Here is a 17,359-nt window from a genome sequence, read left to right on the forward strand (position 1 = left end):
GCGAAAGTATAAAAGAGCGCAACATCTTATACTGTGCAGGTCATCTATCTTTTAATAAAAAATTTTCTTATCGAAAAATAAATCTTTCTGTAACAACCTAAAATCTCACCTAAAAAAGCTAGCCATAAGGTATTTTTTTTGGGCTCCTTAATTCTGTATAAGTATCCAAAATCTTCTCGGCAAATAATCGATATGGGACTAAATACACATCCGTACGGATCCTCACATACTCCCTCCATTCAAGCCCTAATGTCTTCAATAGGCTAAGGGTTCAAATCCATTCATATCTAATCACAACCACCACGATCGGCTCGTGGTCAGCCTCCATGAACCCATACTACATGCTACAGTGTCTCCTAGTCCACATAGGCTATGAGCCGAATTCGCTCTAATGACATTTGTAACAACCCAGAACCTCACCAAAAATAGTTAAATAAAAGGTATTATACAGGATCAAGAAACTCAAATAATATCTTCCAGCTAGTTTTTTTGTGTGAGGTCCTAGATTGTTACACTTTCAGATTCTGCGGAATCAAGCATGAGAAAAATAGTTAGAAGGTAATCTATACATGGGTTGAGTTCAGACTGTAAGCCTCTAAGGCTGATCCACTTCTGACATTTCACACCTTTTCTGGAAGTTGATCAACTAAGTGGAACAGCAAGCTCTCTTTACATTTCCTGAAGAATCAGCAACGTTGATAGGTGTTCCTTGGCTGGGTGGTCCAGCTGCTCCTGCTGCTTCTTGGGCAGCAAGTGCCTTTCTGCTCACTATTTGGTAAATCTCTGTCAAAATATGTTGGAACGCCTTCTCAATGTTGAATGCTTCCAATGCTGAGGTCTAAAGAAAGGAAAGCCTCTCCTTCTCAGCCAATACTTGGGCATCAACCTCTGGAACTGCTCGTAGGTGCCTCATGTCGGACTAATTACCAGACATCATGATGACAATGTTTGAGTCAGCACGGTCCCTAAGCTCACAAAGCCACCTCTGGGTATTGTCAAAAGTTTGCCTCTTTGTTATGTCATAGACTAGAAGTGCTCCCCCTGCGCCCCTGTAATACTCACTGGTGATGGCACGGTACCTCTCTTGACCAGCAGTGTCCCATATCTGTGCCTTGACTGTCTTCCCTTCGATCTGTTCAGCATATCAAATTATTTCAGCATTAACAACTGCATCGATAATAGCAAAACGTAGAACGGTTATTCTATAAGTAAAACAGAGGTGCAAATACAACTTTGAATTTCTGTTGTCAAACCCATTTAACTTTCATTCATAATGCAAACTACAGCAGCAGTGAAAAACATGTCAACATGTAATCTGAGCAAAGCGTACATCACGGCATTTCTTGAGAAAACACAGTTTCATATTATCTTCCACAAGCATCAATTCAAACCCAATGTACTACAGGAAAAATAAAAACAGCCTTTTTTACTTTGTTTTCTTTAAAAAGAAAAACGTTTTCCAGAAAATGGTTACTATTGAATTGAAACAGAAATATCTAAGAGGAGTATGTTAGGTACAAGTACAGGTTATTGAGGTAACTCGGCAAACAATAAATGTTTAGCGATTTGCTAATCCTACATCCAGTTCAGGCTCCGAGCACCTGGATTTAATACTATCATCTCCACCCATGGGAAGATCAGTTTCATGGATGGAGTAACTTGCAGCTGCAGAAGAAACAAGTAAACAAGCCCCCCACCCCCAAAAGCTATAACTCGGCAGTATGCAATGCGGCTGAAATTGCCATTCAAGTAAGTTTTTGAACTCACAGTACCTTGATTCTTCTGAGAAAAGCAGGGGGCAGTGAAACCGTCCGTTAATAAGTACTAACCTATAAAAACCAAGTTAAGCTCACCCATTAAGGACCAGAAAAGTGGCTCAAAGGGCATCTAAAACGAAATAAATAAGCAGATATGCAGTAAAAGAAAAACCGATTTATTTCTTGATTAATTAATCAACAAGATCTACATGAAGAAACCTGACTTGAAATAATTGTTGGATTGGAAGACATTTTTCTTTCTTTGGCCTTATTCTCCTTATTTTACCTCAGAGAAATCCAAGCACCTTTCTTTTCCAATCAGTTCTCTCCCACTAGTCCTCTCTTGGGTATATATGGATCAGTTCTCTCCCACTAGTCCTCTCTTGGGTTCTACACCTACACATGACTTATCGATTCATTGCCACTCCTACATGCGACCCGTGAGTTCATCGGCATTCCTACTAACGACTTGTGAATTGATCAACTTCCTATCTTTATTGTGCAGTCACTTCCTTACTGCCAGTTCATTTATTTTTATCTTCCAGACACCTTAATTAATCGTGGACAAAATTAAACTTTCATATAATTCTTATGTAAATCATAGCAACATTTCTGCGCAATATGAATCTATTGATCCAAACTTGACATATAGAGCACACGATTAAATATAAACTTACAATAGTAAAGAAATAAACCAAATCACATTGATAAATCAGAAAACTGGATGACCAAGAAGAAGATAAATTTGATAAACAAATTCAAATTTGAGATCTTGGCCATGCTTATTCCTATGGTGTCACAAATAGAGCAGAATTCCTCTTTCGTCTATAACATATTACTTGACCTCGAAATCTCTGTGTATGTAAAGAAACAGAGGACGACTATTTCACCCCAGAAACAAACAAACAGATAAATAAAATGCAGCAATTTAACCGAGAATACGCAGAGCATTGCGAACAAATGAAACGAAGCAAGACCTCGAAAACAAATCGGGGGAAATAAGGATAGAGCGAAATAGCTGACTTGAAGAGTCCTTGTGGCAAATTCGACGCCCATAGTGGATCTAGACTCCAAGCAAAACTAATTTCTGGGGAATCTCGACAGGATGTTCGATTTCCCCACACCGGAATCACCAAATCAGTACGATCTTAAACAGGTAATCGTACTCGTGATCCACTTTGTGCGCCACCTCTCCTCCTCCTCTCTACCCTTCTATCTGAGCCCGATCCATACCCTCAAGAAACAAAAAAATGGCAACCAAATCAAATCAATGCCAGCAACATGGAATCAAAAGGAGCGAAGAAAAGCGTACCTGATGTGGGATCCTATCGAAGGAGCGGTTAGAGAGCCAAAAAATCGATGGTTTCGAGGGGTGGTAGGGGATCCAGTAGAGAAATGTCGCAGAGTCTCGGGGGGGGACAATGCCAATGGCGAGAAACCAACAACCGAGGAAAGGGCTTCGATTTGAAATGGCCCCATCATGATTTATTTAATCCCAGATTGTTTTACTCTCTAAATTCAGATTTTGTTGCCCTTGTAAGTTTGGGGGCATACACACTTGGCGCTGGGGGCGGAGATGAAGGAGATGATATATTCATCCGGATTCATTTTGAAAACCATCTAAATATAAATATAAATTTGAGTACCTAATTAATATTTATATTTATATTTATTAAAAAAATAAAGATAAATTATATTTAATTTATAATTTTATTTAATTTTACATTATGGACTTTTAAAAAAATAAATAATTATATTAATATGCTATTAATTTGTATCATCCCTCTTCTTTAATTTTATAGTCATAAAAAATTTTTATTCGATTTATATCCATATTTGTATCCATACTTTCTGTATCCAATTTGTATCTGTATCTATTTAAAATAAATATAAAATATAAATTTTTACATCCGGCTAATATCTGTATCTATATTCGTCAAATAAAATAAATATGATTATAAATATACTAGCATCTAATTCATATTCAATCTAATTTCAACTTTACTTAGTGTGCACGTTATCATCTAATTACACAGCAAGGAAGAGGCTCGGTGGATGAGATGAACATGTAGTATACATTGTGATTATTAACCACCTACCTTTAGTTCTTTGTAAATGGGCTCCTATATATTAGATAACTAGGTCAAACAATAACAATATAAAAAGTGATTGTACCCAGTCAATCACCATGATTCATCATGAAAAGATGGTCTAGCTAGTTGGTATTTTTGGTTGATTGGCTATTTGAGGCCAATTAGCATTTACTTGACTCAATCGATTAAATATTTTCAATGGAGTGGCCAACGATTCTTGGTTAATTGATGTATGTTGGCCTTGGTCAATCGACCATAAAGGGCCAATTAGCCCCCTTCTTGGCCTTGGTCAAGCAACCATAATCAATCCATCGGTCTTTCTCGACCTTGATTGATCTCTAACTATTGGTTGATTTGTCTTTGTAGACTTATTGGATTGGTTTTTTAATCAAATTTAACTACCATCTCTCTAGTATTTCTGCCATTTGCCGATTGTCTTTTTCAATAAAACTTGAATAATACCTCTCAAGTTTAAGATCATAAAATATATTTTGATCTTCATAATAAATTTGTTCATCTTCGTATGGTCATATTTTGGTTAAATCAACCAAGCACATTTTTTTTCGCAATAACTTCTTATGTTTAGAATAACCGGATATATATTTGTATGGTTGACTTTTAGGTGATGGACCATATGCTTTTTGGGCAACTATGTCTCTTGGGATTTGGAGTAGAGAGCATATATTCATCTTTAGGTGAATTAACAATTTCTGGTAACCATTCCTCCGAGTTTAGAATTAGAGGGTTATTTTGATAACGGCTACTAATTTGGCCATTCTCAAACGATCAACCTTCAGATTCTTCTTATTCATATTGGACCAAGCATTAGGTAAATAACTTTGTGGTGCTGTCTCAGTCGCCTTGTTTGCTGCTCACCACTCGGAAGAGTTTTTTTGGGACTCAACAGTCCTCGTTTTCTTTTACTTTGTGTAGACTTTTTGCTTCTGATGTGGCAGGCTTTGCTCATGTTAGAGCAGCATGAGCTGCCGATGCACTATAAAAAAAAAAACTTTGTGGTGGCCTAACAATAGTTTTTGATAATTCGACATAATTTAGCAATAAGACATTATAACTTATTTAAACCTGTTTAATGTTTTTAGTGGCTCAATTATAGTCATTTCTTAGCAAATAGCATGGATTAGTTCCGGGCCTAACCTAGAGGGCACCCAACCAAAAGCCGAAAAGGAACTCATCTATGAATTGCCTCGATTCTCGAGCTTAAGCATCCTCTGTTCAAAACCTCGTCAATCAGAGCACTGCAATAAGTTGCACCGCACGTGCAAATGCTATTTCAGCTACACAGGAGATAAGCTGATGCCGAATGAACTTATTTTGCTGATCTCTATTTATCCACACAAACTAGATCATGTCATTTTGATACGATTCCTAATCTCACGGAAAAATACAATCAACTCTCATCTGTTTTCTATAATTTATTTTATTTAATTTTCTTGGTATGATTAGGATTATATCTTTTCTTGTTGGTCATGACATCTTAGTTCATAAATATATATAAGTTCTATGGAGTAGAAAAATAAGTGGCGAATCAAATAAAATCTATTAATTTTTTTAGACACCTTCTGTCCTTTTATTTATTATTTATTTTTGAAATATCATTGATAGGCCAGATTCAAATACTCTGCACGATCTCTAATTTTGAGCCAGTACCCAAAACTTAAAACAGGATGACAACACTATGAGCTAGAGGCAACGTGTGTTAGGATTTGTGCAGACGTATATTTAGTTCCGCATTGGTTATTTACTGAGTAGATCTTGAGTACTTATACATGATAAAAAAATCTAAATAATACCTTATGGCTAGCCATTTCGTGTGAAATTATAGATTATTACAAATGGTATCAGAGCAAACCCAATCCATAACTTATGCGGACTAGGAGACACTACAACACGAATCTATTAGGGCTGACCACATGCCGATTGTAATTTTTCTCTTATGTACATGAAAATTACCTTAGATTTGCCCATTTGAGGCAATTTAGCCATTTGTAGACCCCAATTCAAGTGCTTGGTGTGATAAGTTCTTCCATCTTGATCTCTTATACTATAGCATTCTTCTGTTCATTCAGTCTTTCCATGATGTAGAGGTTGTAGCCGTAATTTTTCTGATAGAAGTCCTAGCAATAGATTGCAGGATAAGTATCGCCTGTAAGATGATGTTCGCCATTGCTTGACAGGGTGATGGACTGTCCTTTTAGGCCATCAGCAGGCATCGGAGGTTGGATGGTTAAGTTAAATCCAGTATCGGCTGTTCGCTGTTTGTCATTTAGGGGTTCCAGTGCAAGTATTAAAATGGATGATGAGGATCTATATTGAAAGGTTTATCTCTGAAAGGATTAAAACTGCAGGCGTACTATTTATTAATTCTAATTGCTTTCTGCAATAATTGGTTCTAAAGAGGGCAGATGTGCACTCCTTATGATTGGCCACCATATATTTATGAATTTTTTATTTATTACATTGTTTGATAATTGTGCCTTGCTAACTTCCTGCATTAATGACTCGCTGTTGTTGGTGGAATTTTGTTGATGTTTGCAAGGCCTGCAGAAAGAATGCTTTGTTTCATTGTTTGAACCAGTATTCTTTATTTTGGTTATTTTTATCTGTCATACTTCCAGTAAACATGGATGATGGCGGTTCTGATTGTACAGGCCTGAAATGGTGGTGGGTTGGCACCATTCTCGTCCAGGCTTTGGTTGTTGATTTTCTGGTGTTGACATAAATACGCAGCAGCAGGTAATCAACTTTTTTCTTTTTCAGAGAACGAGGGAGGCAACCTGCCCTTTCTCTTCTATGTCCAGATCATGCATCCAATGGTTTAACTGTTGAAAAAATAAACTTAATTCAATAAATGTCTTTTGGGATGTTCATGAATGTGTGAAGGGTCACCTTAAGAGTGGTAATTCATGTATTTGAATTTTCTATGTGCGTTTAAGTAGTTCATGTATTTGAATTTTCTATGTGCGTTTAAGTAGCTCATGTATTTGGGTTTATACATGTAGCTAGGAGTCCTATAAATACTATATAAGTCTCTTGATTTTGGCAAGAGGCAAGAGCCAAAGTGAATAAAAGAATTTTGAAGTATTTCACCTCTTCATTCTTTCCTCTCTAGAGAAATCTCTCTTCTTATATTCCAATATTAACATGCTTGGTTCTTGAATGTGAAGTTTTTGGAAAGATCTTGCACTAGTTTTCTAAAAGCGATGATTCTCTTTTGTTGTTTCGCTAGTTTCGGAACTAATGTTCATGCCTCCTTCCCTTTCACTTCAGACCATTCTAGCCTCTATAAATCTCACTGCAATTAGTTTATGCGCTCATGGTCAGTTCTTCCATTAATGCTAAGCCTACCATGGGGGTCTGGTCATTAAACTACGTTTATGCCTCTTGCAGAGTTTTGAAGCCTCGAAACAAAGGGCCGTAGCAGCTGTTGTAGATCCAACTCAGAGTGTCAAGGGGAAGGTGGTCATTGATGCTTTCCGCTTGATCAATCATCAGACCATGATGCTTGGTCAAGAGCCTCGCCAGACTACTTGCAATGTTGGGCATCTAAACAAGCCATCTATTCAGGTAAACTGCCTGTGGAAGCTGTAAGTTGTGTGATCTTCGTTTAAATATCTTATTACCAGGAAACCCTTTCTAAATGGTTTTCATTTACCAGGCACTCATTCATGGATTGAATCGACTTTACCACTCTGTAGCCCTCAAAGAAAAGATGTTGCTGAATCTGCACAAAAAGAAATGGACTGATGGACTATACACTGAAAAATAATGAGCAGACTGGGCAGCAACATTACTTGGATCTTCAGCTCTTTACTGCTTCTGTCAATTGTGCACTGATATCATCATGATAGGAAATGGCTTCATGTTGCTATAAAATCTTTCGATTCCCAGCTGCTAGTTGAGAATGGTGAATTAACAGCAGAATCCTCTAAGGACATCGGTTTTTGATGTTCGGCGTATGAACAGGAAATGCTGAATCCAGCCATCAAATATGACAAAGCAATTCAGGAGGAAGACGAGCTGCCCCCAGAGAAGCTGGCAATTGGAAATGTTGGAAGGCAAGATGAATGTCTCAAATATGATGTCATGTAATATAGTTCAGACTCTGGGGACCATGCTGGACACTGTTGTATTCTAATAGAATGTCAGCATTTCAGAAAGACATGCATGGCTTTCTGTCTTGCTTGGACTTGCTCCATCATTTATTTGCTCAAAACGAACCCTGCGCAGACCGGTGTTCGAGTTAGATGATATCATTATTATTGCCAGAGTCGTATTTCATGAGCGATGAGGACCATGCTTGGAAGTAAGCGCGTATCTTATTGCCCATCATCCTTGAGCTTCGCTATAATTGTGTTATAATTTCCATCCTCGCAGTCCTATAATAGTAAGTAACCATCCACCTGGTCCACAGTCCAAGGTTGGTCCATGTTTGTGAACTTGTAATTGAGAGTATGATGCCTGTGCAAAACAGATGCAGAGTATGTACTTCGCAATAGAAGCGAGCAACGGCATCCTTGTCTGAAACAGAAACACTCTAGTTTTGGTTGTGTTCGACCGGATTGATTATTACTACTTCATTTGGACTAAATCCGAAAAAAAATAAGAGAAATGTGCTGGTTCTATATCACCCACCTATTTTACATGGAGCTACTCTGAAGGTTTTTTTTAAAAACCTAGTGTTCGCCACCACTCACTTCAGGGCATTAGGTGCTGCAACGAAGTTTGTTTTGGGCTCCAAGGTTGTGATGATTCGTAGGTGTGCGTTTAGCCCCACATCGATTATTCGCCGAAGTAAAATTTTGAAACATGACAAAGTGGTATTAGAGCGAACTCAACCAATGGTGAAGTCCATTTTGGAAAAATAGAATTATCTTCCCTTAACCTGCAATAAACTACTCCATGTTATGCATTGAGAAAATTTCCTGTGTGTGAGCTACCTTTTACCAAAAAAAAAAAAGAATTTTTTTATTATTCTAAATAAATTTATTTATTTATCGGATGAGACTGGGTTGCTTTGCCGGAGCCGCGCAGTTTTTCACGTGGTTGACAGGTGCCATGTTTCTCGCACGATAAGCTTCAGAGGCGGTTCATAAAAAAAAAAAAAAAAAGGCTTCAGAGGTTCGCTCGGGCCTCGCGTCCAGCTGCAGCATCGGATTCCGGGCCCATCGAAATCTGAGACGTCACGGGCTCGATGGAGATCGAAGAGATATGATGGCCGCAGATGGATAACCCGCATTCCTGCCCGGAAGGCTTTCGATGGAATGCCTCACCCAGAAGCGGCGTCCTGCAGCTCATCGTCGCAGATCCTTTGTGTGACTGAGTTGACGAGGATCTTTTCTCCGCTAGTGGGTCCACGCTATGGCTTGGGTGGAAGTATGGTTACTGGGTTTCTGGACTGGCTATTCCTGTGCTAAGATTTCTAGGTCCATTACATGTTTGAAAACCGATCCCCTCTTCTCAACCTTATTATCCACATTCACTTCTTTATATTTTACTCGTGTATTGATTGAATGTTTTTTTTTTTTAAATATATCCTTGATTTTCTTTTTTAAAAAAAGTGGGTGCATTTGCCTATTTGGAGATCCAATTTACTTGTAATATCAGATGATAGTATTTTTATTATTCACATGTACTTGATGCTTGCTGCTGAATGTATTGCTTCATGCTGACATTGGAAGTTAATTATGTTATGGCAGGATAGTGTATCGCCACCAGTGAATCCAGAGGCGAGAATTGCATGGTCTAGCTTTTATGGGCATGCTCGCATTCAAAGGATTCAGAGAGCTTGCTGAAGGCCCAGGATATATCAGCCGATCATGTACTTTTTATCGGTATACATTCTGAAAAGTTGCTAGCTAGCTGCCACATAACTTTTTTCAGAGGGTTTTGTAATAACTTTGAGTACAAATGGAAACTGTGTGTCTGAAAACTGAATAGCAATACCTGTGAGAGATGCTATCGAGATTGCGAAACTTTGTTTGCTTACTTACCACTGACCTTTCTCTAATAATTAGTTAATATCATTTCCTATTCATCATATTATTGGTAATTACAATAAAAATTCACTTACTTGTTACGTCAGTTGTCTAAATATTTTTTATAATATAAAATGTTATATGATTGTATAAATAAACTAGTATTAGCATGATGTTAGTATGTTTGGATAATTTGTCCTTTGTTTCCAAGTTTTTGCTGCCTTCTATATTTTTAAAAAAATAAAATGATGTATAAATGTTGTTATTGATAGATTTTTTCCTTCTATAGATGTCCCGTAAGGTGCCAAAGTAGAATGAATCCTATTAGGAGTGATGTGATTAGCCTCCAAGAACTCTTAGAGAAATGATAAGCCACGGCAAAATGGCATCATACATGTGGAATATGTAGTCAGGTAACAGAGTAACCAACATTGCTTTACCATTCCTGCCACCACCTTGAGGAAGAAACTGCCAGGTTAGCCAGAATATGTAATAGCTTGTTTGTTTGGAAAGCATACATGAGTAATTGTGTAAATTCCAAATATAAAGGATGTATCTATAACATAACAAGTGAGATCATTATCATGTAGTAACTGGCTTGCACCTTCGACTAAGAAAGTTGAAAGATTGCTGCAATGGCTTCCATATTCACTCCATGGATATTGCTCCTTCTTATCACCACCATCCTCTCCATTTCTCTCCTTCCAATTTCCGTTTGTGCTGATGCAGACAAATAGGTGAGTATTAATCTATGATGCGCACTAATTTGTATGCAGTAGGTCATGGGTATTTGCTATTATTTGATGCTATAAAGCTATTGAGCAGCGAGATGAATTAATGGGTTGGGAATCATTTCATACGACAGGTTTGGAGCATACATGGTGGAGAAGCTGCATGATGAGTACTCAACCATCTATCCACCATGGTTTATTGGAGGAAGTGCTAGAACAGGTAAACTCTTCCTGTAAACCAACTAGGTTTGGTACCGAGAAAGAAATCGAAACGGTTTAGTTGCTCAAATTTTGACCTGAATTGGTTTTGGATTGGCTAGTTTTGTTAAAACCAAAATGTTATCTCAAGGACAGGAACTCATTCCACATCAAATCTGAGCTATTTGTTGGTACCTTCCAGATCCGACCTATTGTAGGGCTTGTGTGTATGCTTTGTTCGTTAGGCCACTGGTCAAGCTTGGGCCTTGCTGTTGTGACTAATGACTGATTGGACTAAACGTCCTGGTAACACCCCCTTTAGGTAAGCATTGGAAGAGAAATAAAGTAAAAAAAAAAAAAAATTATATATTCAGTAAAAAATGTTGCTGTAATACATGGAAGATGGAGTAATATTTTATCTATATAATGTACTCTCTTTTTTTTGATGTAAAGAGATGCTAAAAAGAGCCACCAAGCTTTTATTAAAAATGAAATTTTTGCTATATGATGTCACTATAACATTTATTGGCAATATATCTGTGAAATTCTTTATACTAAGAACTGACTACAACATCTGAATGTCCTAAGTGATCTAAGTCATGATGCTTCATAAGTAATCCCTTAAGCTAATTAATTCAAATCTCATAGTAGTTCTCCTGAATATTATCTGTTTAAATCATCAAAAAGCATTACATGACAACGTAGCCTCTCTTCCAACAAAATAATGACTCCTTTCATATATTATGCTAGCATCTTTCAGTTGGATATAGGGGAAAATATCTTTTGGGGTGTTAAAACTTTCATTTTAATACTAATTATAGAATAAGGTGTTTATGAGAAGAAAACCTTTAATAAAGTCTGGAAGAGATCCCAGACTTCATAGGGAGATAGCCACCACTACTACTCCTTTAGAAAGGACCGAATGGCGAGTAGTTTTATGTAGTAATCCGTAAAAATCAAAAATCCAGACTTATGCATTGAAATGTTTAATCATTAGATATCCTAACTCTTGTAGCATCTACCACAATGTACCTCAAAACTGACTTGTGAATTCTTTGACCAACTTGTTCATTAGGCTCAGCATATCATATCCATATGCATAAATAATCCTACAAGAAAAAGAATTATCAGACTGTGGATGTTGTATCAAGTTGGTGTAGCACAGCAAAGGAATCCTTGGTCTCCAATTATGAAAAAATCTTCAGTGATTTTGTGGCCAAGCTAGCTCATCAAGAACATGAAAGTTTGCCAACAAGAGCATAGGACAGAGCCCCTGCGACAATGTCCTTTGTACAGAAAGAACCATTCCTTACATATTATGCGATGTTTTGATTGTTTTGCAGGCATGTAGGGAATAGTTTTGGTGTTTCCAAGCAAAACCCTGGAGCTCCACACCACAAATTCATGGAATTTTCTAGGCCTTTATGACACAATACCAAATGGGATGCTGGAGAGCAACATCATAGTCGGCATGCTTGACACTGGACATTGGCTGGAACACGAGAGCTTTAGAGATGATGCTCATAGTCCACCACCAGGTAAGTCGAAGGGAGTTTGCGTAAACTTTACATGTAAGATGTAAGGGCTTTTCCTTGTATTCTAATGCCCTTGAAGTTGGCCTAATTTTTCATTCCCTGTTACTGAGATCATACTGCTGGTGCTACCGTTCATAAATTCCACATTAAGTTAATAGGTGCTTGCTATTGCGCCATAACACAATGAGCCTGGGACAGGAAGTGGAGCCTAGCCCATGTGATTTCGATGGACATGGCACCCACACTGCATCCACAATGGCTGGGAAGTATGTGGAAGGCACAAAGCTTTACAGCCTTGTGCAGGGGATGGCCAGAGCTGCAGTATCAAGAGCAAGAATTGCAGTCGACAAATTGTGCTGGATAGATGGGTGTGCAGACCATGCTTAGGTGCATTTGAGGATGCCATTGCTGATGGTGTTGACATCATATCAGCTTCCTTTCGAGAGTTGTCTACTAGGGAGTACTTCTCTGATCTAATAGCTAGTAGGTCATTTCATGCAAGGAAAAAAGGAATCCTTACACTACATCGGCTGGACCTTCCTGTGGGGTTGTACCCAATATTGCCCCTTGGATGTTGAGCATTGTAGCAAGCAGCACCAACCGACAGATGATTGATGAGTTGGTGTTATGAATAGGCTCATAGACAATCATTCCAGTGAGTTATGAATAGGCGCCTAGACCTTTTCCTAATCAAAATGCCAAGCCTTCTCTGTTAAATATGCTCTGCAAACTTTTTCACTATCATTAAAACACTCTTTAGGACCATTTGGGTTTTATTCAATTGTAGCCTTGTGTTTATAACTCTCATGATTATCAAATGGGTGAGTGCGGTAAGGGATTTGTTGTGATAAAAGATTAATTTTGCATGAAATCTGATTACAGAATGCATGCATGTGTTCAAAATGTTTTCTTCTAGATCTACATCTTCCCTTGAGTGGTCATTGAATTTAGTATTTCTACTAATCGATCATGATACTCGCAGTTCACAGTTAGACTTTATTCATGATTAACATGTGCTTAACATTGTCTTCCTCCTTGGACAGGGACATTCCGTAAACTCTTTCCCCAGAGGACAGGTCCTATCATTTATATATGCAGGCAATGTGCAAACTAAGTCTTTTGTTGATGAGTCAAGGTAATGTTATCAATGTGTCAGATGATCCTGTTGATGTTTTACAACTTGGGCATCACTTTTTTTTTATTTATCATTTTCTCCTTTTTCCTTCTTCAGTCTATCATACAGGTAATGTGAACCGGGCTCGGTGGATAGTGATCTGGAGAAGGGTAAGATTGTTCTGTGTAAAGCAATTCATGAAAAGGGCCTTCGTTGATGCAGCTCGGGGGACTGTCATACTAAGCAATTACTATCCTGATTTTGCACTGGTGTACCCACTACCAGCAACCATCATCTGTACTGCTGAGGTTGAGAGGCTTAAAAAGTACTTGGGTGACACTAGGTATGCGGTATCTTTAGGTCTACTTAATGTGTTCCATATAAGCGTTTGTGCATGCAAAGAAAGGATTGTTAGGATCTATCAAATGTTGGATTGTGTTTTTGTTGATTGGGAAGAAACCATATATGAAGCATCTCTGATGACCTTTTGAGCAGGAATCCAGTGGCTAAGATCCATAAGAGCAAACAAATTCAGAATTTGACAGGACCGATTGTTGCTTCTCTTCTAGAGGATCAAAGATGATCACTCCTGATATTCTGAAGGTACCAGTGAGCTCATGTTTCTTATTTTTCATGATTGAGCCAATGAGAGATAATATCTGGCAGTAATATGTCCAGCTAGTTGTCCCTACCTGGAATTTGGCGTAATTGCAGAATGAAGTTGCTTTCCCAGTTTCCACTTGTAGGGCTTTGATTCAGCCAGAGCATTTACCTCCTAAATCATATGTTCATCATCGTAAACTTGTTTAGCAACCTTAAGCACAGAAGCAAATATATGATAAAAATTCAAATAATAATAAAAAGTGAAAACTCCTCAATTTTGTTGAAAATTCAAATATCTTCTTATTTCTTGCTTATTTTGTTGTGTATGTATGTCTCTGCTTGTGTTTGTGTTCTTCTGTGTCTTCAATAATCTCACGCACTCACTTAGTATGCACCATCCAGCTCAGAAATGGTCAGGACAAGCTCAACTAATTGGTACTCTGGGCTGTAATTCTATCTCATGGCTAGGTGAGCCCACTAGAACATTCATTCAGCTCACCTGCAAAGTAAGAATGGCCATCCAAGTTGGGTTTGCCAAATCTGAGCAGCATGTATTGCATAATCGATATACTGTCCCAATTCTTGTTCTCAGGGTTCAACAAGCATGGGCTCTTGAAGAACTTCAAACTCTTGCACTTTTGTCTCGGAATTTTAAAAGAATTATTGAAAATACAAGAACGAAATGCAGTGTCAAAACCATGGAAGCAATGGATTCTTTTCTTCTATTATATGTTAGCAATAGCATAATATCATGATGGACGCACCATAATTTATCATTATTTCATTGTAATATAATATTCTCTCAAGACCAAGATGACAAGATATGAAGAGGAGACCCCGCGTGCCTAAGTTTAACATATTGTCTGGATTTCGGAACATCTATGGCTTCCTCTCATGCAACTGGCGTCGCCACTGCATATACGAAATCATTACACTCTGATTGGACACCAGTTACGACAACTCAAGACCTCCCCAAAAAGACTAGCTAGAAGGTATTTTTTGAGTTTTTTAGTCATGTATAAGTATCCAAGATTTTCTTGGCAAATAATCGATGTGAGACTAAACACACGTCCGCACGGGTCTTCACATACTCCTCCCGTTCAAGCCTGGACATTTTCATGAGGCTAAGAATTCAAATCTAATCGCAAGCGCCATATCAACTTGTGGTCAGCTTTCATGAACCTGTGTTACAGTGTCCCCTGGTTCACATAGGCTATGGGCCGAGTTTGCTCTGATACCATTTGTCAATCTCATTTGAAAAAGACTAAGCTGAAAGGTATTTTTTTTTGTTTCTTAGTCCAGTACCCAAAATCTTCTTGGCGAATGATTGATGTGAGACAAAACACACGCCTATACGAGTTCTTACACCAGCAGCGATCAAGTCTGCTTTCATAATTGATGGTAACCTATTCCTTCACACTAGCAGCGATCAAGTTTGCTTTGATAATTGATGGTAACCTATTCCTTCCCTTCCAAAGTTCCTCTCAAATCATGCATTTTTTGCATGCTGCTTGATTCTTATGTATGCAAAATAGTAGCATCGTATTCACTTTGAAGAATGAGGGGCTTGTTTCTGGTATGGTGGGTGCGGCTCGTCCATTGAATGCTTCCAACAATCCAGATGCTGAATTAGCGAATGGCGCTGGTCAAGTCAATCCTTATGCTGCTGTTAATCCTGGAGTTTATCTATGAAATCGGTGCAGGCGATGATGTACAAATACTGTGCAACCAAGGCTACCGTACCAGGAAGCTAGGCTCATAGCTGGACATGCAACCAGTCGCCTCGAGGAATCTAAAGGAAGCCTAGGGACCTAAATTACCCATCCATGGGGAAGGACTGTCTATGAATGAAATCGCCTCAGCTTCATTGGCGTGGTCCGATGGTGTGCATAGTGTGTCACACTTGTGACAGGGGATTTAATAAGTTTATTGGTTCGCATGCCTCCATAGCCTGTAACCTGTAGATCCTATATTTGATCATTATGTAAGACATATTCTCTCTCGTCCTCATTGCTTCAGTATTTGTTTTCTCTGAACAGGCCACTGCTTTGATGGCTCCTATGATGCCAATTTATTATGTTATCAGTCCGTACCCCATGTAACTGGTTGAACCCCTCTTTAGCTAATCTAATAGTCGAGCAAGATTCGCAGGGATCATCATTTGCTATCGAGATAGGCTATAGTCGAAGATATATTTACACAGCATAGTTTGGTGCTTCAAGAACCAACTCTTTTCTGAAGGTTATTTACAAGGCCACGAGATCAAAATTCCGATGCGATGCCAAAATCACACGGATTTCCAGGGATGGCAATCCAGTTTGACACAAGCGGATTCCCAGGTGCTCGTGCATTCGCCTCCCAGTCCGTCACAGCACTGGCAGACGAGGCCCAGCGACTCCAGCGTTTTGACATACCCTGAACCATGCCATGATTGAAAAAAACTTAACCATCCCTTCAACTACGACGAATTAGACAAAGCATGCATTAGCAAAGTCCTACAATAGTTTTTCTGAAAAGCTCTTACTCTCTTGTTTCACCAAGGGAAGAGGAAGCGGCCTGGCTTCTGCAACCCCGGAGCTGTGAAGATGGATTGAAAAGAAGAAGAGCAGTAGCAAGAAGAAGGAGGGAGCCTTTTGTGATCCCATGTCTCTTTTCTTGGCCGCTGGCTTCCAACTCGCAAGAATTTATATATAATAGACATAGACTCTATAGAGGTCTTGGTCCTCTTGGAAGCATTCGCATTTTTCCACCATGTGAAATGATATCAGTCTGGAATCTTGAGGAAACCACGGCCACCCTCCTTTTATACGAACCCAAAGTCATTGACCGCCTGGTGATTAAAACTCGCTTCTCCTTGTTCCTTTCAAACTGGTGCGGTTCTGCGAGGTTTCTAGGCTTTGGAGGGAGTACAGCCGGCGTGCCACGCGTCTACCCTCCATCCGGTGTGGGGCTGCAACTTTCGCGCGATCCAACTGTTGGTTCACCTACCGATCGCTTTGAGATCTGTGCAGGCGCTGGATGGTGGAGTTTGGATCACTTTGAGATCTGTGTGGTAGGTGAACCAACGGCGGATTCTCCCGAAGGAAGGTGAATCCTTCTTTCGGGCGAAAGAGCCCGAGGACCCGGTGGGAATACGGGATCCACGCTCCTCCGGTACAAAGACCAAGCCCGCAAGCGGGCGGAAATTTCGTGGTGCCTATCGGCCAAAATCTGTGGGCCATCTCATTATTGAGCGCACAGCTGACTTTGGACAGACAGCAAACAGCCTCGGTGGCGATGTCCCTGTGGACGCGAGTACGATGCTAGATGTGGGCCCACCGAGTTGCGAATGG

At 39.1% G+C, this 17,359-nt stretch overlaps 1 protein-coding gene, 1 long non-coding RNA gene and 2 pseudogenes across 16 annotated transcripts; 2 read left to right on the top strand and 2 right to left on the bottom strand.

The window, feature by feature from the left end:
- Window positions 1-458: 458 nt before the first annotated feature.
- Window positions 459-3,334, bottom strand: LOC103715507 (ras-related protein Rab11C-like; annotated as a pseudogene). Its single transcript, XR_015973120.1, has 2 exons — window positions 2,781-3,334; window positions 459-1,132 (listed from the first exon to the last, which is right to left on the bottom strand). The product of XR_015973120.1 is annotated as a ras-related protein Rab11C-like (transcript).
- Window positions 3,335-6,167: 2,833 nt separating this feature from the next.
- Window positions 6,168-8,280, top strand: LOC103715508 (26S proteasome non-ATPase regulatory subunit 14 homolog; annotated as a pseudogene).
- Window positions 8,281-8,309: 29 nt separating this feature from the next.
- Window positions 8,310-16,029, top strand: LOC103715491 (uncharacterized). 14 transcript variants are annotated; one of them, XR_015973063.2, is made up of 9 exons: window positions 8,322-9,294; window positions 9,568-9,702; window positions 10,136-10,321; window positions 10,437-10,583; window positions 10,712-10,797; window positions 12,119-12,313; window positions 13,354-13,445; window positions 13,542-13,767; window positions 13,920-16,029. XR_015973063.2 is itself a non-coding variant. In XM_088710551.2 (8 exons), the coding sequence occupies exons 2-5, from the start codon at window positions 9,623-9,625 to the stop codon at window positions 12,124-12,126; spliced, it is 321 nt and encodes a 106-aa protein (XP_088566677.1). In that variant the 5' UTR covers window positions 8,313-9,294; window positions 9,568-9,622; the 3' UTR covers window positions 12,127-12,313; window positions 13,354-13,445; window positions 13,542-13,767; window positions 13,920-16,029. The 14 variants fall into 14 exon arrangements, 3 of the variants coding, with proteins under 3 accessions (XP_088566678.1, XP_088566677.1, XP_088566676.1); XM_088710551.2 differs by lacking the exon at window positions 10,136-10,321 and having other exon boundaries at window positions 8,313-9,294; XR_015973061.2 differs by having other exon boundaries at window positions 8,317-9,294; window positions 9,568-10,321.
- A 155-nt stretch (window positions 16,030-16,184) lies between these two features.
- On the bottom strand, window positions 16,185-17,359 carry LOC103715492 (uncharacterized). Its single transcript, XR_605402.3, has 2 exons — window positions 16,552-17,359; window positions 16,185-16,442 (listed from the first exon to the last, which is right to left on the bottom strand). It is a non-coding gene; the product is annotated as an uncharacterized LOC103715492 (long non-coding RNA).

This window comes from Phoenix dactylifera, chromosome 14, assembly GCF_051530095.1.
Source record: "Phoenix dactylifera cultivar Ajwa chromosome 14, Ajwa_hap1_PhDact_Kaust_v1.1, whole genome shotgun sequence".
In the NCBI taxonomy this organism is placed as follows: Eukaryota; Viridiplantae; Streptophyta; class Magnoliopsida; order Arecales; family Arecaceae; genus Phoenix; species Phoenix dactylifera.

Bases quoted from the DNA above. Each gene is read 5' to 3' on its own strand.
- LOC103715491 (XM_088710552.2), top strand. From the start codon at position 9,623: ATGGGCATGCTCGCATTCAAAGGATTCAGAGAGCTTGCTGAAGGCCCA. The intron at 9,703-10,436 runs GTATACATTCTG...ATTATCATGTAG, and splicing joins CGATCATGTACTTTTTATCG to TAACTGGCTTGCACCTTCGA. The intron at 10,584-10,711 runs GTGAGTATTAAT...TTCATACGACAG, and splicing joins GTGCTGATGCAGACAAATAG to GTTTGGAGCATACATGGTGG.